The following is a 21498-nucleotide window of genomic DNA, read 5'->3' as shown; positions in this document are numbered from 1 at the left end:
AAGGGAAAGTGCTGAGTTGCCAGAACAGGTTGCCTTTGGGGGCAGAGAAGGAGCTAACTTAACTACTTCAGACGGAGTCCTGGGCTCTGACCCAAGGGAATGGACTAGTTGTCCCTTCATCTAGCCTTGGTGGGCTGGTCACTGACACCTGTACCACAGCTGAGACCTGCCCTTTTGGGTAGCCCCTCTGCCACCACCGGTGTCCCCCATAGCACACCCTGAGCCTTCTGGGTGGGCATTGGATATACATTTACAAAGCAATGTAAAGCTGAGTGCATAATTTCAGCATTGCTAATGCAAAGAAATTGTGTTAGAATTTCACAAAGCTGCATAATTTGACTAGATGACCTTTGAAGGTCCTTTCTAACCCAAATATTAAATAATAATAAAAAAAATCACCTGTGGAACTATATTGTCAAAAATACTTAACCGGGTATTTTAAAGAGCTAAGTAGTTATTTAAACCCACCCTGCCCCTTTCTGTTCCTTCTCAGAGCAGATATCCAAGTTTCCTGTACCAGTTTAAGGAAGCTTAACCCAGATACAGCTGTGGTGTCTCTAGGCAGCACGGGCAGCCATGCAACTGCATGCATAAGGACAAAATAATGTCGTTGCAGTCAATGATGAGGAGGAACCCTGAGGGGTGAGCATCCTGTTCACTAACTGAGGAGCACTGCAATGCCCGACATTCCTAGCACAGTCGCCCAGGTGGCATTACTAGTGGAAAATGCCACACTGTCCCGGACAGCCACAAGTCTCGAAAAGCCAGCTCCTGACGGGAAAGTCGGGAGATCAATTCCTACCTCCTCTCACCTCCCTGGTTTACTACAGGCTCGACATCGCCCTCAAATCAATTCCCCTCCGCGGGCCCTTTAAATCCACCCCTTCCACGCACGCATTCTCCGGCCTTCACCGGCTTGCTCCCTCAGGCAAGCGTGCCCAAACGGCCGAGCGAGGCGGGGCCGGGGCGTGCCCCGCGCTCCCCAACCACCGCCCCTCCTCATGGGAGCAGAGCAGTGCCTTATAACCGGCAGCGGCGGGGTGGAGGTTGTCGGCATATCGGAACGTGGGGAGAGGAGGCTTTGGCGGTGAGTGCGGCGGGGGAAGCTGCTGGCTCCTCAGATCGCGGGTGCTGGTGAGGGCTCATCTCCCGGCCGGGTGCAGGTGTGTATTCGTGAGCTTCACCGAGCGCGGCCTCTGAAGCAGGGCGAAGGTTTGCTGAGGTTTGCTCGGTACCCTCCAGGGCCTTCCATCCCCGAGCAGGGACATGCCGCTTCCTCTTCTTTCCCTTGTTTTCCCCTCCTGATGAAGGTGTGCTTCATTTCGTAGGTCGTCGTTGGTTAAAAGTTGTTTGGTCGGTGCATACTGCCTCCTCCCTTCGTGGCACAGGTATCTTTGTGTCACTGTTCTAGCTGTTTAAAGTAGGCTGGTGGTGCTGCTCAGGGAGGTACTGCTCCAGGGCATCCCTTTAGTTGGGAAGGGATTTCGCTGGCTTCCCTACTTGTAAAACAGCTGCTATTTTGCAAGGACCTGCCACGACGGCTGCTAGCTTTTACCCTAGCCTTTTTCTTTCTGATCATACTTCACTGCTTGAATAAGAACTGAGCTGTGTGGCTGCAGGATAACCCGTGCAGTTAAAAAGTATTGCTTGGATAACTGCTTTATATGTGCATGTTTATATTACAGGTAATAACCTTTTAGGACTAATAGTTCATTAGTGGAAGCCTTTTGTAACAGTCAGATTCATTTTAAATAGCTGAAACTACTGTAAACTGGAGTATACTGTGGCTGGTATGATAGCAATATGTTTAACAAATAAAGAATTAGATATATTTCTTTTAAAGTCTGTTTCCTAACAGGGAAATACCTAAATATTTGTCCTAATTAATTCATTCTTCTATGGAACTTTGGCTCTTGATTTTATTTCAGTTACACTGCCAGTTAAAAGTGATCAGATTTGCTTCTAACTTTTGCAGTGTGTGGAAGATTCTCTGTATTAATTTAACCCAGTGTCCCTTAGGGAGAGTATCACCTCTGTCATCTTACTGATGACAGTTTTTTAATAAGACCTGAAGACCTCATTCCAATGAGGGCTGAGTTCTAAGTAGTTTGCCAGTTACCTGATATGGAATTCTTCAAAGGAGATACTTTTATCAGAGTAGGAAATAAGTTCTGAGTAAAAACCAAAACAGGAATTCAGAAAATAAGAAGGAAAAGGTTCTTTACTATGAGGGTGGTGAGGCACTGGAATGGGTTGCCCAAATAAGTGGTAAATGCTCCATTCCTGGCAGTGTTCAAGGCCGGGTTGTACAGACCCTTAGGTGACATGGTCTAGTGTGTGCCTATGTCAGGTGATTGGAACTACACGGTCTTAAGGTCCTTCCCAGCCCTAACTATTCTGTTGTTCTATGAAAATGAAACAGCTGAGGTGAAAGGGCAGAATTGTTTGCTGCTGTAAGTTTTTTGAGATTATGTATTTATATTTAAATAAGCTCTGCCACTCTGCTTTAAGCCTTTCAGAGGTACAAACCTTGACAGGGCTATGTAAGGCCCTCACCTTGGAATGCACTAAAGGAACAATGTGCTGTAAAATTTCTGCATTAGGGTGTCCTACACATGTATTGAAAGTTCAGCCAGCATTAGTAGTTCTGTGTACAAATGGGGAGCTTTATTTGGTGATGTTTGCATGCTTCTGCATCATGTCAGTGCCCCAGAATTGCACAGAAAAATTAGTAGCCTTCATTGCCCAGACAGAGTGAAATAAAGATGCAGATATGTATCTTAATTTTAGGAATGTTAGTGTTTGTGGTAGATGAAAATTTGTTAATGTGTTGAGGGAGCAAGGTAATTGTAATTTTGCCAAGTTTCTCAAGATCACATGCATGGCTGATAGTGGGGAAACTGAGCTTGCCTCTGTCTCTGTTAATTAAATGATTTGCCATTAATCATGGCAGGACAGGAATACAAGGAACTTGGAGGTGGAAGTGGCCTCCCTCTGGCACAGTGTCATACCCCTGTGGCTCTGCTGCTTTCGTGTTGCAAAGCTGGCATAGTCTAAGCCTGTGGCTCCTGATCTTTGTACTGTGCTTTTCTTGGCAAAGTAGTGGCTGTCCTTACTTGCCTTTTCCTTTTCTTTTTTTTTTTTTTACTTTTTTTTTATTTTTTTAATTATTTTTACATCAGTGGTGATCTTGGCAGCAGCCTGAGGAGTAAGATGGTTTTCTGTGTGCTTGGTGGTTGAGTATTTGAAATTGTGCTTTGAGCTGTGATGGGTTTTTTATTAATTGGCAGCAGATAACTGTAGAATCCAATGTGTAGAGGAGGGTGTTCTCGAAAATGGGGAATGAGAAGTATTTACATTATAAGAAGGGGAAAAAGTAAGCTGTAGAGAGGTTTACTTTGTTTTGGGAAGGGCAATTTTGTATTGGCTGCACTAGTCTGGTTTTGTAGTTCTTGCCTCTTTTCTAACGTAATGGGATTATTTCAACATCCTTAAAAGCCTGTGCCAGAATTAATTATGATTTGTGTCACTTTGTCAAATTCACTTAATTGACTTCTAAGTTAGAGCAGCCTTTTTTACTGCAAAAGGCCTTATGCACCTGACTACATGAAAACAGTGTAATGGTCACAGGAATTAACATTGTGAGCACCGGTAGCAGATATAGGCCTTAATGGAAGCAAAGTGTTGTGCACACCCTTATTTTCTGACTAACTGTAGGAGCTCAGCTCATGTTAATGTCAACCAGAAAAAAGGAATAGAAGTTTAGTAATGACTGTTGTAAAATTTCATTCGATTGGAGGACTTGGTCCACCTAATTCAGTTTGGTAAGAGCTGTTGGAGGTTATTCACTGCAGTGCTCCATAAGATCATGCCTGGGAGACAAACTACTTTAACCTTTCATGGTGAGGATAGTGGTGGCCCAGATACATAGTAGAGGCATTGATCTGTGCCCAGATGCCTTTGTATAGTGTTACTGACTTTAGATTATAAAAGGTAGTAAATGCTTTTATCCTTGGTGTGCTTGGAAGGTTCATCTTAAATGGGCAAGACACAAAACTTTATTAACTGTTGGCATATATATTTATATAACAGATGTACTTATATAAACACTTTCTTATTTTGCAGAAAGAATAATCAACAATGTCAGCACTAAACTGGAAGCCCTTTATCTATGGAGGTTTAGCATCAATCACTGCAGAATGTGGTAAGCTTTTCTCTTAACTGTTTAGATAACCTCCACTGCTCAGTCTCTTTTAAAAAAACAAGCTTGGTTCCATGTTATCAGTAGTATATGGCAGCCTAAAGCATAGAAGGCTTTTTCCTAAATATTGACTAAGGAGCTGCTCAGGACTTTGTTAGTGTCAGAACATTTCTGTCTGTAAACTCTCATCCGTTGTGAGTCTTGTTTATATACAAACTTTGCCTTTGCATTCTATTATTTGGTGTTTGATCTGTTCCTGGATGGTGGTCATAAGTATACTCAGCTTTTGTGTTGCTACAGTAAGCAAGTTAAGCTCTTAGCTTTTCTGGGTAGCTATGTTGCAGTTGAAACTCCCTTTTCTTGGCTGTGAGTGGCTGATTAGATTTGAACATCTAAATTCAGTTAGTGAGCACCATAGAATAATTGATATGGCTAGAGAGTGCATCTTTTATCTTGGTGTCTACTCTAAAAACAAACCTAAAATACCAACATCCTTTTAAAGTCTTATCTGAATTGCATGTACATGAAAATGAAGTCTATTTTTTCATAGTAGCAGAACATAGCCTGATGTGGTGAGCTTGCATGTGAAATTTGTCTAATAAAGTCTGTATTGTATAAAACTACACTTAAAAATACTATTTTGTTTTTCTGTGTTCTTTTATGAATAATGTTCAGACTTGAGTTTGAAGTGTCTCTTACTTGACTCGTCTGAATGGGGCCAATGATGCCAAGAGCTTTCCGAGAAAGACAAGCAATTCCTAAAAAGCCTTGCTTGTCTGTTAAACCTCATTAGAACAGATGTAGCTAATCCTGACTCCTGGTAGTGTTTAGGTGAGTGTTGAATATTGAGGTTGTCTCTTTCCTAAAGATAAGCTTTAGAGGAATAGGCTTCTAAGCCCCTTTCATGAGGGAGCATGGAGAGAGTGAACTTGACATAGCAGCAGGCTACAGGAAAGCAATGACAGGTGCTGCTGCTACTGCTTTTTTAGATTCCAGGCTGGAATCTCTATAACTAGTCCTATAGAATTTATTTCTCTGCCTTCAATTAAATGTTCTTCAAAGGTGTTGGTAGAACGCACATCCAAACTCTGTACTTGATTGTGATTGCAGAGTCTATTCCATGTGGCTATTTACAACCAGACAACATCGTATTTCCTAAAAATATAATGAATGTGAAACAAACATAGGAGATAGGGCCTCTGACAAGCTTTTGGAAGAAACAAAGTGACATAAAATGAAGCACTTGCTTAAAAGAATGTCTTGATAAGAGACTTATTTCCTATGGGAGTGTTTTTATGTATTTTGGTATATAATAAAGGTTGCTGGTTTTTATATCATGCTCTTTGTGTTTGGTTAGGTAAGCACTCGATTAATTTTCTGGGGTTTTTTGTTTGTTTTTGTTCTGTAAGGTACTTTTCCCATTGATCTGACAAAAACACGTCTTCAGGTTCAAGGTCAAGTTAATGATGCCAAATATAAAGAGATCCGCTACCGTGGAATGATGCATGCGCTAGTCAGAATAAGCAGAGAAGAAGGATTGAAAGCCTTATACTCTGGGTAAAACTGACTTGCAGTAATGATTTATGAGCAGTCTATGAGCAGTCTATTGATAAGTGTGAGCCCATAGTATGTAAATTCTTGGGCTTCAGAATTACAAGGTATTTGGTTTTCCTCAGTCTGGAAGTTGAAAGTCCAAGCTTAAATTCCTTCAGTCTTTGTATTCTGCAATAACATTTCATCTTGGGAAAAAAAAAAACCCAAACAAAAAAAACCAACCCCAAACCAAAACAACAAAACCTAGTTGGGGGGGGTGGGGAGGGTGGGGGTGGGAGGATAGCAAAGCATAAAATTGTTCTATACAATGCTGCTATGGTTGTTCCATCTCATGAAAAATTGAATTAAAATTTGTGTATAAATGGACATGCTTATCTTTAAAGCATGCAAGATGGTGGGGGAAAGATGTAATCTGCAGATTACATTTTAGACAGGCTTGCCAGCTATTTCATAGATTAGCAGTTGAGGCATGCTTTAATAGTAATCCTTCCATATTTCATTCACGTTCTTGCAGGCTTTAATTAAAAGAACCCCAAACCCCCAATCTTTTGTCTATAGTGAGTTCAAATCATTGATTTAAATGATTAGACCTTTCTCTGGTAGGTATCTTTTGTTCAGTTTCGTGCTCCAGAAAATGTTTGCTCATCAGTCTTTTGCAATTTAGAGCGTAAATATTATCATTACCTATTTTTACAGGATTGCACCTGCAATGTTGAGGCAAGCTTCATATGGAACTATAAAAATAGGCACTTACCAGAGCTTAAAAAGAACATTTGTTGAGCATCCAGAAGGTGAGTGGGTTATTTCAATTTAATTTAGGACTGATTTTCTTGAAGCTGGCTATTTCCATTTGGTATCTTACTGTAACAGTTTGAACAAGTCTACTGAGAATGACTTTCTGTGTACCAGTTAAAGTGAACCAGCAAGGAAAACTTGTCATAATAGTTTGTAAGGCTTCTGTAATTGGTATTCTCTCTGGTTAAAGGAGGGGTGGCATCATCCTGCCCTGATGCAGCTAAAGCTTTGTATATCTGCAGCTAAACTTCTTTGTTTATGGAATAGATGAAACCCTGATGATAAATGTTCTATGCGGTGTTCTTTCGGGAGTAATCTCATCATCTATTGCCAACCCTACAGATGTCTTAAAGGTAAGTGTCTACAGTTCACCTGTACCCTTTTTGTCCTCTCCTTGAGGAAATGCAGAATCTCCTGATGAATAAAAGACCTGTAACCCTATTTATTCTCATCTCTTGATGTTTAAAAATCAGTAACACCCTGAATTCTTGGAACCTCCTTTTGGGCCATACTAATTATTTTGAAGTATGCATCAGGAAACTGATGGCTTGGGGAAGGTAGTTGGATCCATATAACATTTTCTTGGGGTGAAGAGAGAATAATATGGCTTAACTTTTATGTTATGTTGTGTGTGGAAGCCACACTGCATATTTCATCTATACTTCTTGGTAGCATGGTTACACTAGGATGTTGTAGAGCTCAGAAGGATTGATGGTATTTAACTCGCAAAACTCTAGCATATGACTTAGATGGCTGCCTCTAATGAAAAAATTAAAACTATTTGAAGTGTGGGTACAATTACTTATTTTCCAAAATTATGTCCATGTACCAACTTACTTGTCACCAAACATCTTCTTGGGAACCTGACATGGTAACTACCAAATACTTTCTTAGAAATCCACAGGGTTGAATGCTGTGGTTTTCACTAGCTGAAGCCTTAATCTTTTTAACCTTCCATTTTAATGTACTCCAGTGAGAACACTGTAAAGGACATCCTGCAGAACCCATCTGTCAGTCTAATCTAAATGGAGTAGTGTGCGAGAACAGAAATAGGAGTGACTTAATGCAGCTAAGAATTATACCATGTACTTGTTCAAAATTAGCAGCTGCATTTGGATAGTTAAGTAAAAAAATTGCATCATAGTTATGATAATGTCGGCTATTAATTTTTATTCTAAAAGAACTTGAATTTACTAAAGAGATGTTAACTTAAAATGTCAATAAAACTGTATTAAGCTATTGTTGCAAGTTTGAAAAATATTTATATTCTGATTTTTCAAATAAATTGCAGATCCGAATGCAAGCCCAAGGTAGTGTGATTCAAGGAGGAATGATGGGCAACTTCATACAGATCTACCAAAAGGAAGGCACTAAAGGCTTATGGAAGGCAAGTTTGTTGAACTGTATTCTATAGTCTGATCATGTGTTCTTGCTCAACTGAATTTCATGTACTTCTACAGTATTCTCTGTTAAAATATGGAGAAGCTAATATGGATGTAGTTTGTTAGGTGTAGTTTGCTGGTGTCTTGGTGTGTTTTGACAGAGGGTTACTGCCAGTCTTGTGTTCACAGATTAGCCACTTACTAAAGGGGAGATAAAAGGAGGCTTAAATTAGGGTGACTGGCTACAGGACTAGTTTAGAAGCACTTTGCAAGACACCCCTCAATCTGTACGCTCTGTTTTTTCTAAAACATAATAAACAATATTCAGAAGGGAAGGCACTAATCAACATCCCATCTAGCTCAGGAATTCTTGTACTCAGTCTTGTAGGTTGTCTCTAATGCCAGTTAAAGCCAGTGAGTATATAATAACCGAAGATCCAAAATGTGCGATTGTTCTGAAACAGCTAGGAAATAGAAATGTTTTTCTTGGTGTGCTTTTCTCTGCAAAGTTTCTTGATCTCTGTTTTTTCTGTTCATATTTCTTATTTTGTCAGTTTTTCAGTTAGCATTAAGGGACACAGTATCATCCAGTTGTTGAGGTCATAGCTTGCTGTTGATCTAAGAATTTGGATGATAAACAGAGGTGGGTTAGCATACAGGAACTGAAATTGCCATGCAGTGTGGATGCTAGAGAGGGACTTGTCATCAGAGATTGTAGTGATAGGAGAAGGGGTAATGGGTTCAAACTTAGACAGGTGAAGCTCAGGTTAGATGTTAGGAAGAAGCTCTTTACTGTGAGGGTGGTGAGGCACTGGAACAGGTTGCTCAAAGTGGTAAATGATCCATCCCTGGCAGTGATCAAAGTCCTGTTGGACAGAGCCTTGGGTGACATGGTCTACTGTGAGGTGTCCCTGCCCATGGCAGGGGGTTTTGAACTAGATGATCTTAAGGTCCTTTCCAACCCTAACCAGTCTGTGATTCTAAGTGTTCTATCTATCAATTTGAATTTGTGGGCTTTTGGAGCACACACATCTGAGACTTGTGCTAATTAGCCTTATTTGTATTAACAGTGTTCTTAACACATTCATAGTGTGCTGCTTTGTATTACTAGAGTGTCCTGGTTTTGGCTGGGATAGTTTTCTTCCTAGCAGCTGGTACAGTGCTGTGTTTTGGCTTTAGTCTCAGAATTATGCTGATAAAACTTCTTTTTTTTTTTTTTTTTTTTTTGAGTTGTTACTCGGTAGCACTTACCCTGATCAAGAACTTTTCAGTTTCTTATGCTGTGCAATAAGAAGGGGCACAAGAAGCCAGGAGGGAGCAGAGATGGAACACCTGATCCAAACTAGCCAAAGGGGTATTGATAGCATAAAACATCATGCTCAGTATATAAACTGGGAGGAGTTGGCCAGGAGGGGCTGAGTGTTGCTCAGGGATGGGCTGGGCACAGGTCAGTGGGTAGTGAGTAGTTGTATTTTGCATCACTTGTCCATCTTGGGTTTTATTCCTTTTTCCTATTTCTATTAAATCATTTTACTTCAGTTATTAAACTGTTCTCATCTCGAACCATGCATTTTACCTTTTTCTGAGTCTCCTCCCACCAGAGGGCAAGGGAAATGAGTGAGCAGCTGCGTAGTACTTTAGTTGCAGGCTTGGATTAAACCATGACAAAAGCTAGTGTTTGCTGCTGGTGCACAAAGCTAATTTTAAACTTCACCTGTATGCTTTCTTTTGCCAGGGAGTATCATTGACAGCACAGAGAGCTGCTGTTGTTGTAGGAGTAGAACTGCCAGTGTATGACCTTACCAAGAAGCACATAATTATGTCTGGATTTATGGGAGATACTGTATATACGCACTTCCTGTAAGTCTGCAAAACTGTTTGCATAACTCATTGTTGGTTAGGTCTCATTATGGGGGTTCAGTATTTTGATTTGTTATCTAGATATTTATACATATTTAAATATGTAAGTTTAAAATAGATATTTAAATATACTTCTGGTGTGTTTATACTTTTTAATGCAGTAGCATCTGAAATAGTAGCATATAGCATGGTATTTAATTTAGAATTTGGATTTAACTTCCTTTTGAATATGGATTTTATTTTTTTTTGGTGGGTGGTCCAAATCATTCAGCTGTGCAAATTGAAGTTAGAGGAAAGTTCCAATCAAATATTTGCTTTTGAGGCACAAACTTCTGTCCAAGTGTCCAGAGATTGTATATAAGGGCTGTGTATCAAATCTTCAAAATTATGCTTTATAGTAAAAGTAATTTTTTCAAATTTATTAGCAGATGTTATTTTTAAATAAATCATTAAGTGCTCATTATTTCTCCCTCCCCAGAAAACATGCAGTATTTCTTGTGCATCTCTAAATGTACTAGATAAAATTTCATTAAACCCTTCTTTTGCTAGCTCAAGTTTTACTTGTGGGTTAGCTGGAGCCCTTGCATCCAACCCAATTGATGTTGTAAGAACACGCATGATGAATCAGAGAAGTCAACAATATGGGGGGCACTCAAACTACAAGGGCACTTTGGATTGCCTGTTACAAGTAAGTAGTTGATTTATCGACTTTAGTAGGAACTGGTGCCATGAGTAATGATTTTTGGTATAGAGCTCAAAATTGTTCTAAGCTTCCAAGTAACTTAGGTATGCTTTTTGCCATAATGCTCAAAAGGACCACACTGCCAGTAACACACTGGTGTGAAAAATATCTACTGTCTTGACAGAATGGTAGTATATACTGCAGGCACCCAATTCCTTTGGTGCTTGGATAGGCCACTGTCTCTTACTTTACTTTGTAAGATGTAACGTTTAATATAATGATAGGAAGTGACATCATAGGTCACTCCTTGAGGAACATCTTCTGGGGGTCGGTTGTTTTTTCTGCTTACTGCATATGGGAGAGGCTAGTACAGCCAAAGCCAGTATCAGTGTCTGATTTTGATTATTTTGGCTTGGGTTGTTTAAATTCCTAAATTGGGTATGAGGTGGGAGAACGATGGCCTTTTACATGGCACTGTCCTGCCACTCTTCTCCGTTTCTATTGCAGAACAAGTTGCACTGTTCAGTGCAATTTTGTGAAGTCCATAAAGCAAAATGGTAAATCTCAAGTGGGTACCAGATGTGAGCTGCAGGTCTATATATACATTGTGTGTGTGTGTGTGTATACACACACACATATATATATATATATATATATATATATATATATATACACACACACCATTTGCAAGGGATTTTACAGGGGTAAAAAAAGTCCAGGAAAGTAATTTGGACAAATCTAGGTTGGGTACTTAATGACCTGCATCTTAACCTGCCATGGTGATGTGGGCTTCTCTAATTTTGGCTTTACATAGTGAAATGTTTTTGTCTCCTCACAATACGTTTAAGAGATGCTGCTTAGGTTTCTTGCTAATAAGAATTACTTGTTCTTACTGTGTGGTGTTTTTTTGTTTTGTTTTTCTTTCCCCAGACATGGAAGAATGAAGGCTTTTTTGCTCTATATAAGGGGTTTTGGCCAAACTGGTTAAGACTTGGTCCTTGGAATATCATTGTATCCTTTTCAAAGGTGTGCAAAACTATGAAGCTAGCAATAAAACAGCAGGTATTGGCAGTTTCACAGACTGCTCAGTGTGCAAAGTGTCATGTCAGCACAAATATTCCTTTTGTATGAATAGAAAATTGGGTAGTTGACAGTTTTCTTCATCAGCTGCTGCTGGTCAGAGTGAATCTGTGATTCACATAGAGTAAATATTGGAACGTTATCTTGCAAAACATTTTTCTGTTCCTCCAACTTCATACTTGTTCATTTCTGTGGTTTGGAGCCTAGCTTTAAATAAAATTGCCCAGAAAAGTTAGGGATGGTGGCTGCTTCCAGAACTGCTGGAAATGGTGCTTAGCCATGAAATCTTTTTTGTTTATCTTTCTCACACAATTTTGTTTGTTTCAAGAGCCTTGGGAAGTGAGTTGGTAGTAGTAGTTTTTACCGTGAGCAAACCTACTTTAGCCCATCAAAGCTAAGTGAGCAAAGACTCTTTCAAAACTTTCACAGTGTTCTCCTGCCTCCTCAGTCCTGTGTTTAAGATCCTGAGGAATAGGTATGGAAAAGTGATTGGCATCATCAGCCTTAAAGCAAATTTCATTTTTCTGTCTAGTACTGTGTAACAAAAATGGCCTACCAGCAGGACTGCATAGGAGGCAACAAAGTGGAGCAAAGCTTCACGCAGATGCAGCTGTACTGCAGTGGTGAGGTGACACATTTTCCACATATGAATATGAAATTTTTCCTTAATCAGCTGTCCCAGTTCTTTCTAACATACGAACAGCTGAAAAAATTAGACTGACGTGCTGAACTGTATCCTGAATTCTGTGAATGTACTATTTGAGTTTAGAGCAACTTGTAAGTTGTCTTGAGTATTTACTCCTTGTTGTCCGAGATGCTGGCCAGAGGAAGAGGTCACTGCAAGACTGTTCTGAATCAGAAGAACCTGGAAGTGTTTTCAAGGCTGATTGGCTCCTGTAACAGCAGCTTGCTTATGTGACTCTGTGGGTGATGTGCACTGTTTTCTAGACAGAATCAAATATGGTGGCATTCCTTCTGTTGGCTGTGTAAGTTTACTTGAATGTGAAGGTCTGTAATACAGCTTTATGCTGTTGAGACTTAGATACACAATGTTTTTAAGAGGCAGTGAAAGATAGGTAGTACCACAGGGCTGGGTTTCTCTTTCCATAAGGGTATACAATTTGACTGTGGTAGTTTATAGTTTCAAAGTAACTGGAAGCATCACAAGATGTCTCTTCAGGCTTTCAGTTCAGTAAAATACCTGCTGCAAGACAAAAATCTGCTTCTGGTTTTAGAGCTTTCCTGTGTTCTAAGACCTTAGATGTTGGCATAAGTTGCTGGAAATAATCCAGTTTCCTTTGAAAGCACTGTTGCCACAGCTGTCAGTTTTGTATAGCTGCAAGTGTTCTCCCATATATTGTTCTTGATATTTTTTTTCAGTGTGATTCTTCAACATATGCACATGTAAATTCACAAGTAGGACTGAAGTTCAAGCAAGTCCATGCTCATCTGCATGTCTTGCAGAGAAACTTTCTATGCCTTCCTTGTTGTTGGGGAAGAGCTACTTGTAATAGATGCTGGATATTATGTATCATATGAGATACAAGTTTTACACTAAGCCGTTCAGGCTGTGTTATATAGGTGCCATGGGAAAAGAACCAGGCCCCTCCAAAGGTAAATCCACAATAAAGACAGTTTTCCTTCTTTAAGATGACACCCACACCCAGAACTACTGAGTACTTCCATATATGCAAGTAAACACTTCATGCAGAAACCACAGTTTCCTTCAAGCATTACCTTTTGCCTGAAATGTGTATCTTAAGCTTCAGGACCATTAACTAAACAATACATTAAGGTTTTTAAATGCTGCTGGTGAATTCCAGGCAAGGAAATATGCAATATGTCAGTCATGGGATGGTTCCTCTGTATTTACAGAGGATAGCAAAGTGGGATGTATAGCTTTGTATTTGTGTAGCATTGTGTATATCTCTTAAACAGTTTTGGTTAATTGCACATTCCACTTAAACTGTTATGACTTCAAAATTACTATATTCTCATAAGATCCACAAATGGATTTCTAAATGCAGAAAGCACTTTCTTTCCTGAAGTACACTGTTTTTCTATGTCTGTTGTTATGCTCTGTGCAGTGGTTTTCTGCACAGCTTTTCCGTGTTTTAATACAAATACTTGTAGAAATTTTTGTGTACTATGTAAGCAAATGTATGGGTTTTGTAACCTTATTACAAGTTTTCAAATCATTGTGTAATGACTCTGAACTGCACTGACACAGTGGGAGTGGAATAGTCTATACCCCTTATGCTGGAGGGAAGATGGACTAATAACTTAAGGTGTGAGAATGGTGAAACAAAGTTATAAAGTCATAGGATGGCTTGGGCTGGAAAGGAGCTCAAGATCATCTAGTTCCACCCCCTTGCCACAGGCACAAACACCTTCCACTTGACCAGGTTCCTCCAAGCTGTGTCCAGCCTAGCCTTGAACACTGCTGGGGATGGGGTAGCCACAGCTTCTCTGGGCAACTTGTGCCAGTGTTTCTCCACCCTCACAGAATTTGAATGCATGACCTCTCTTACTGTCTTTACAGTACCTGATGAAGAGTTTCTAGCACCCTTCTAGGTCCCCTTCAGGTACTGGAAGGCTGCTATGAGGTCTCCATGCAGCCTTCTCCAGGCTGAACAGGCCCAACTTTCTCAGCCTGTCTTCATACGGGAGGTGCTCCAGCCCCCTGATCATCTTCGTGGTCCTCCTCTGGACTTGTTTCAACAGTTCCATTTCCTTCTCACATTTCCATTCTCCTATCCTTAACTAGTGGTTCAGGATCTCAGCTGAAGGTGATTTCGGCAGGCAGTGCCTTAAGCACTTTCACTCAGAGGTGATTTTCTTTGGGGTGCCTGGATGCCCAGGAGGAGCACGGGTTGCCTAGAGCAAGGTGCCATAGCCAGGGCTGTCCTGCGGCCTCGGGAAGGGAAGCCCCTGGGTATGGGATGGGCGACCAGCCGCCCGTGTCCCTCAGCCCCGGCCAGCGGGAGGGTGGCTGCTGCCGTGCCGTGGCCAAGCCCGGGGATGCGGCAGCCACTTCGCTCCTCCCTACCGGCAGGGGGCGCCGTCCCGGCCAGCTGCTGCTCGCTGACGCACTTCTCCCCACCAAAGACGCTGCTGTCACGCGACGGGGAGGCGGTGCGCTGTGCCTCCCCGGAAGTACTGCCGCGCTGTTCCGCCTCGCCCCGCTCCCGGCCCGGCCGCCTCTTACCCGTTCTCCGCCAGCATGGCGGAGCCGCCGTCCGCGGAGCCGGCGGGCAGGGACGTGCGGGACCGCTTGAGCCTGTGGGACCGCCGCCCACAGCCCGCCGCGCCGCTCAGCGACCGACAGACCGACTCGGTGCTGGAGCTGAAGGCGGCGGCAGAGAACTTGCCGGTGCCGCCCGAGGTGAGGCGGCGACGCTGCCCGGCTGGAGCGCGCGGCGAGCGGGCGGGCGGGAGGCGCCGCAGTGCCACGTCGCCAGGCGGCCGGGGGTTCCTGCGAGGCTGCCGCTGCCCGCCGGTGACCACGGGGCTCAGCCTCGATTTGCGTTCCTGCCCGGTGTCAGGCGGCAGGGCACCCAGCGCTCCCCTCACTGCGCTTCCACGGCCCCCGGGAGGACTCGTCCTTCCCACCGGGGCCTCCTGCTGCGGTGCAGCCGCCCGTCCTGGCTGGCAGGGGCTGGTAGGCAGCGATGGAAGCTTCCAGCCTAAAATCCACAGGGATTTCCTTGCCTAACCTTGTAACTTCCCTCGGTTCATCGGAATTCTTTCTGCTGAAATAGAGCTACCATCGTGGTCTTCTGTGGTTTTCATAGAATCACGGAACGGTTTGTGTTGAAAGGAACCTTAAGTCTCGTTTAGTTCCAACGTCTTGCCATGGGCAGAGGCACCTTCCACTAGACGAGGTTGCTTAACGCGCCGTCCAGCCTGGCCTTGAACACTGCCATGGAGGGGGCAGCCACAGCTTCTCTGGGCAACCTGTGCCAGTGCCTCAACACCCTCATAGTGGAGAACTCTTCCTAATAATAGTTTTGGCCCTCTTAATTTGAGCCTGATCAATACATAGCTGCTGGCACTAGTGTTATTTTCAGGTACCAGTTAACAGATGATTGAGCAAGATATAAAAGACAGGAATAGTGGCAAAAAGCTTAATAATTTGTTATTACCATAGAAGATGTGGTCTTCTCTTCAGTTGTAAAACATTAGACTGCCGAGATGATTATTGATGAGTACTCCTTTGTCTGTAAAGGGAAGTGGAGCAAAATGTTTGCATTCCTTCACTATGTTTTTCATGGGAGGTTTTGTATTTGAACAGGAACAGTGTTCCTATATACAGTGGACTAGATACAGTGCCATAAAATCAACAAAGCTGGCTCTTGTCAAGTGTCTGAAAGGTCAAAATAACAAAGGGAAGGGGGTGAAAGATCCTCCCTGAAATGCACCTGTTTCATTTCATGCTTCCTGGTCTGGTTTTTTGTGTAAGTCGTATGTATCTGTAATCAAGTAAATATTGGCAGGTATCCAAAATGATTATAGAAGCTTATGCTGCAATCAGAGCAGGTTTTTAAGTATCCAGACAAGCTTTGCAATAAGGCAGGTACTGTATTTGCTGTACAGGACAACGAGGATGCCAAGACATTGAGTAGTTCAGCTGGTCTTGGCCTCTGCTGAAGTGGATTGGGACAGTGGTGACTTAGCTGTTCTGAAAAAGCAGGCTCTGATAAACTTGTCTTTTCCTCAGGGAAAAGGGTTTTTCTTGTGACTGTTTCCTCAGTAGTAGTCACAAGAGAAACCCTGGCTCCCATCTAGGCATCCTGCCTGTTTTGGGGGCCTGATGTCTAATGAACTCTACCCTCTTTCAGTTTAAAGCCATTCTGTCTTGTCTTATCCCTACATGCCTCCATAAAATGTCATTCTCCAGGTTTCTTGCAAGCCCCCTTTAGGTACTAGGAGGGTGCTGAAAGGTCACTGCAGATCCTTCTCCAGGCTGAAAAGCCCACTCTCTCAGCTTGTCTCCATAGGAGAGGTGCTCCAACCCTCTGAGCATCTGCATGGCCTCCTCTGGACTTGCGCCAACAGGTCCTTGTCTCTCTTGTGTTGGGGTCCCCAGAGCTGAATACAGAACTGCAGGTGGAGTCTCACGAGAGCAAAGTAAAGAGGGAGAATCATAGAATCATAGAATAGTTAGGGTTGGAAAGGACCTTAAGATCATCAAGTTCCAGCCCCCCTTGACCTGCTGGTCATGCTGTTGGTGATGCAGCCCTCATACAGTTGGCTTTCTGGGCTGCCAGTGCATGTTGCTGGGTCATATGGACCTTCTCATCAATCAAGTCCTTCTCAGGGCAGCTCTCAATCCAGTCTCCCTCAGCCTGTATTTGTGCCTGGGATTGTTCCAACCCAGGTGCAGGACCTTGCATTTGAAAGAATATGAGACACTGCAGATTGTGGCAGTATTAAGTCTTGGGTTATCCCTGAATATCTGGTAAAAACTTCTTGACAATTCCTGTGCAGTGATGTTGCCATGCAGTATAGAACATACATGGCATTTATTTTTTGCTTCTGCATGCTTTCTGAATTCTTCTGTTCTCAGATACTTTTCTAGTGCGTTTCCGTGAGTATAGAACCTGACATAGTAGCTCATCAGTATGTTGCCAACATAGACTCATAGAATAATTAGGGTTGGAAAGGACCTTAAGGTCATCAAGTTCTACCCGCCCTGCCATGGACAGGAACACCTCACACTAAGCCATGTCACCCAAGGCTCTGTCCAGCCCAGTGTGGAAAACTACCAGGGATGGAGCATTCACAACTTCCTTGGGCAACCCATTCCAGTGTCTCACCACCCTCATGTACATTTGGTTTCTTTTTTTTTACACAAGTGTGTAATTATATGAAATTCTGTATAATATTTTCTAACTTTAACAAAAAAAAACCAAACCAATTGTTAGGTGCTTCTGAATATGGTTGTTGTCAGTGTATTATCATATTGGTAGATAAAATGTTCATTGCATTTGTTTCTTCAAAAGTAGATGCCTGTAACTTTCTCAAGTTGATGCTTTGGGCTGTGTTATTGTAGTTGAGCTGAATATACTAATTTTTAGTTAAGTTCTCTAACAAAGTTTGTGGGTTTTTGTGAGCAGCTTCCAATTGAAGATTTGTGCAGCCTGACGTCTCAGTCGCTAGCTGTTACACTGACGGCTGCAGTGCCAGAATCCACAGAGGATGTCCTTTTGAAAGGATTTGCAGTACTGGGGATGGAGGATGAAAGAATTGAAACAGCACAGCAGGTAAGTGATGCTGAAGAACCTCCAAGGTGCAGTAATCTTCTTTAGAGAATTTGTGAGTTTCTATGTCTCTTGTCTAACTCTTGGTGGGTTTGTTAAGTATTTGGGGATGTTTTCAAGTTGCATGAAGAAACTTGGAGGAAAAATCCTTAAGTCTTAGCTCTTAAGCGATAGATACTTTTCGCATTTTGAGTGGAGTCTTTCGTGAGAGTAAGACACCCCTTCAGTAAGGTGGTGTTGCTCATAATATGAAAGAATCTTTGTGCCCCCTCCTTCCTGTTTCAACGTGACAGCCTTGTTCTTGTGCAGATAAAAAGAGATTAAATTTCCATTTTTTTTTTCCATTTTTTTTTAGTTTTCCATTTTGATTTAGTGAGGGAATAGAATATGTTTCAGTTGGAAGTACTTCAGTTGGAAGTAACTAAAACAAAGAGTTATAGTTTGTTTCCTTGATTAATTATTAAGTTCTGAAACAGCTCTTATTTTTAACAAGAGCTCATCTTAATTTCGTAGATATGATTTTATTTTTACTTGACTTCATGTGATGTCTGTATTTTTCACACCATAAAATCTCTTCTAGTTCTTCTCCTGGTTTGCTCAGGTACAAACACAGATGGATCAAGACGAAGGTGCCAAGTACAGGTACGTGTTCTTCCTCAGTTCCTTTCACTGTAAGCAGTTAAAACCTTGAAGGGTTTAATCTCGTCCATATAATGTTAGCACACATTTGAGTTCAGCTGGCAGGGAATGGGGGAATGTGCTGGAACAGCAGGAGCTTTCCAAGGCAATATGCCCCACTCCCAACCTGAAGGCTGTTGCCCTTGTGGCAGAGAAGTCAAAAGGGCAGATTTCCTTCTGAACTGCCCAGTATAATAAAACAGATTTATATTAGTTTGGCTTATAGACAGGACTGTAGACAAAAGCAATCTAGGAGCTTTCATATGCCTTTTCAACTACTGCTGCTGCTATTAAAATGGCATCCTCTGAGAGTGAGACTGTAAGCAGGTGTGGTTGGTAGTCATTTCTGCTCTCGCTGTTTGGTTCCCCAGTGACTATGGCTGTGATTCTATATGTGCATTCCCTTCATTCCTTGACACTTTGCTCAACTCCGATTTTGAGACTTGGCATTCCCAGCTGTTTTTGTCAAACTGACTTTTCTGTCAGGCTCAGAGGAACCCTTTCCCACTGACTTACGCAGTTACTCCTCAGGAGTATGAAGTACAGCTGAATGGCTTAAACAAAGCTGCTGATGGCTTTTATGGAAACTGGCTTGTGCTTTGGGACTTTACAGATTTGCCCTTGGCCATGAAGAGATGCTGCTGTATTCTGCTCTTCTGTTTTAATCTGCTTTTCTTTGGTCTGTCTCTTATTATCTGATGTTTAAGGACATGATGTTTCTTAAAAGCAGAGGTTTAGGCATAAACTAAGCCAATGATCATATCATTGACAACCTAAAAAGTGTAGCAGCCTTGCGTTTTGTCAGTTGACATGTTTGTAATAGCACACAAAGGTAGTTAAGTGTGCCATGGACACAAAATGGTTTGTAGGAAGGCCAATACGTTGTTTGCAGGAGGCCAGAGGAGGAGGAGGAAAATTAGTAACTTCTTTTCCTGTTGTACGCTAAAGAGTTGTGCATGACTACAGAGAGCTGTAATTTTTACTTGGTGCTTTATATGTGGTAAAGTAGAACTCATAAGTTTTATCTGACATCCAAGAGCAATTAAGTTAAATGATGTTTTGGTCAGGCTGAATGGTTGGCATGTATTTAGCGATCATTTAGAGTTTATATCTGCATTGAGCCTTAGACAAACTGGGTGACATTAGATACTGGATCTGTTTCATTTAAACCTCTTTCAATCCTCATAGTAAGTTTTAAATCCTCTGGATAATTTCAGCTACTTTAGGAAAACAAAAGTGTTTTCTAAATGGAAACTGAAAATTGTAGAGAAGAGGAGACCCAAATTAACACCACAGTCAGAAGCAAGGCATGCAGAATTTGGCTGATGACAGTAGTCAACAGTAGCTGCTATGTTTGTGCTGTCCATTTAGACAGGCTTCACGTGCTCTAGACTAGCTGTGGTACATGCTGCTGCTTTCTGGGTAGGCTTGATGTAAGGAATGTCAGGGAAATGAAGTTACTGTGCTGGCTGTTCCAGACCCTATAGCTCTGTTATTTCTGCAGGTCATGAAGCATCTGCTTATTGTGCACTCTTGCCTTATGCACGTGGTCTTTTATTTCTAGAGAGGGAAAGGTAGTTGCAGTTCCCTATAGGCAGCTGAATTTGCAAATAGAGAAAGTGAAATTTTACTCTTGTTATCTGTTGATTCTCTTTTTTCCAGACAGATGAGGGATTACTTGTCTGGCTTTCAGGAGCAGTGTGATGCTATCTTGAATGATGTGAATAGTGCCCTTCAACACTTGGAGTCACTGCAAAAACAGTATCTTTTTGTGTCCACGAAGACAGGAACGCTGCATGAGGCCTGTGAGCAGCTTTTGAAAGAGCAGGTAATCTTTGATGGGTGGATTACTGGAAACTTATAAGATACCATAAATTAAATTTGCTTATTCTCAGGCTGGGAAAAATTGTGAGCTGTGATGACAATCCCTCTGTTTGCTTTGGACCTCATTTTTGGTGTTTTTCATCTGCAGCTAGGCTGTCAGGCTCTGTGCAGTAAAATGTTGACTATGTGTTGATACACGCTGTAATCAAGAAGGATAGCCAGTTAGAGGAGCTTTTGTAACTGATGCCTGACAAGTGCAGACTTTGAGATTAATAATTCATATAAAATACGGAAGTATTTTGAGATGATTATTGCAAGAAGAAAGATCTAAATTACAAACTTCTGTCCCAGACACTTTCTTTTTCCTCATAAGCTGCTCCAACAGTATATTAAACATGTCTTTTTAGCATGACTGGATAAGGGAGAACTTCTTAAGACTCCAATCCTGAAATACAGGATTTCTACAGTTCTCTGTAACACTGATGACAGCACTGCTGTTTTTATGCAGTGTTATCTGTGGAATGCTGACCAACATGTAAAAAAATGTGTGCTTTTAAATACACTATTGAGAGTAATGTGTCTTTCTCTGGTAAGAGAGAGCAAAAGAACACTACTGTATTCTGCATCTTTTATTGCACTTATTTAGTTTCAGGTTACCTAGAGCTAGTTAACAGTGGTGTGTACTGAGAGCTGAAAGGGAGGCTGAGTAATATGTATATTTATACGTATAAAATAGATATTTAAACTACTTGCTAGGTTGCTGATTTTCTTTTATTTATTGCTTTTTAATAGTCAGAACTAGTTGACCTGGCTGAAAACATCCAGCAGAAACTTTCTTATTTTAATGAGCTGGAAAACATCAACACAGTAAGTATTATTTCACTGTTAATAGTCTTAGAAAATGAAGGTGTACCCATCTTTTGAAGTTTATCGCCAGCACTAGGTTACTTGGGTTCCTTACAATGATGCTTTGTCTTGTTTTCCAAAGAAATTGAATTCCCCTACGCTGTCCGTGAACAGTGAAGGATTCATTCCCATGCTGGCTAAGCTTGATGATTGTATTGCATATATTTCATCGCATGTAAGTAATGCTGTATTGATTTTGGTTAGATTTTAATAGCTTCAAAACGATGTATTCATACTATTTTTGTGGTGTTCCTCCCCCCACCCCTCAAAATG

At 41.6% G+C, this 21498-nt stretch overlaps 2 protein-coding genes across 3 annotated transcripts in view; both read left to right on the top strand.

Moving 5' to 3' along the window:
- The first annotated feature begins 1105 nt into the window (after positions 1-1105).
- On the top strand, positions 1106-13760 carry SLC25A30 (solute carrier family 25 member 30). Of its 2 annotated transcripts, none has more exons than XM_061369904.1 (10): positions 1106-1163; positions 4126-4204; positions 5611-5758; positions 6452-6546; positions 6818-6903; positions 7842-7941; positions 9672-9792; positions 10342-10480; positions 11405-11485; positions 12237-13760. In XM_061369904.1, the coding sequence occupies exons 2-10, from the start codon at positions 4141-4143 to the stop codon at positions 12273-12275; spliced, it is 873 nt and encodes a 290-aa protein (XP_061225888.1). In that variant the 5' UTR covers positions 1106-1163; positions 4126-4140; the 3' UTR covers positions 12276-13760. The 2 variants fall into 2 exon arrangements, with proteins under 2 accessions (XP_061225888.1, XP_061225889.1); XM_061369905.1 differs by lacking the exon at positions 1106-1163 and adding an exon at positions 1170-1310.
- Positions 13761-14740: 980 nt separating this feature from the next.
- COG3 (component of oligomeric golgi complex 3) overlaps positions 14741-21498 on the top strand; it is a 31186-nt gene continuing 24428 nt past the window's right edge. Inside the window, exons 1-6 of the mRNA XM_061369903.1 lie at positions 14741-14939; positions 17674-17820; positions 18398-18459; positions 20158-20323; positions 21112-21186; positions 21308-21400. Of these exons, the coding sequence (XP_061225887.1) occupies positions 14778-14939; positions 17674-17820; positions 18398-18459; positions 20158-20323; positions 21112-21186; positions 21308-21400 (705 nt within the window). The 5' untranslated portion in view covers positions 14741-14777. The remainder of the gene's footprint in view (positions 14940-17673; positions 17821-18397; positions 18460-20157; positions 20324-21111; positions 21187-21307; positions 21401-21498) is intronic.

Source organism: Neopsephotus bourkii, unplaced genomic scaffold, assembly GCF_033783945.1.
Source record: "Neopsephotus bourkii isolate Nb327-2 ecotype Australia unplaced genomic scaffold, CSIRO-AGI_Nbou_v1 NB_1520, whole genome shotgun sequence".
NCBI classification, from domain to species: domain Eukaryota; kingdom Metazoa; phylum Chordata; class Aves; order Psittaciformes; family Psittacidae; genus Neopsephotus; species Neopsephotus bourkii.
This window is presented reverse-complemented; position numbering and strand designations above follow the sequence as displayed.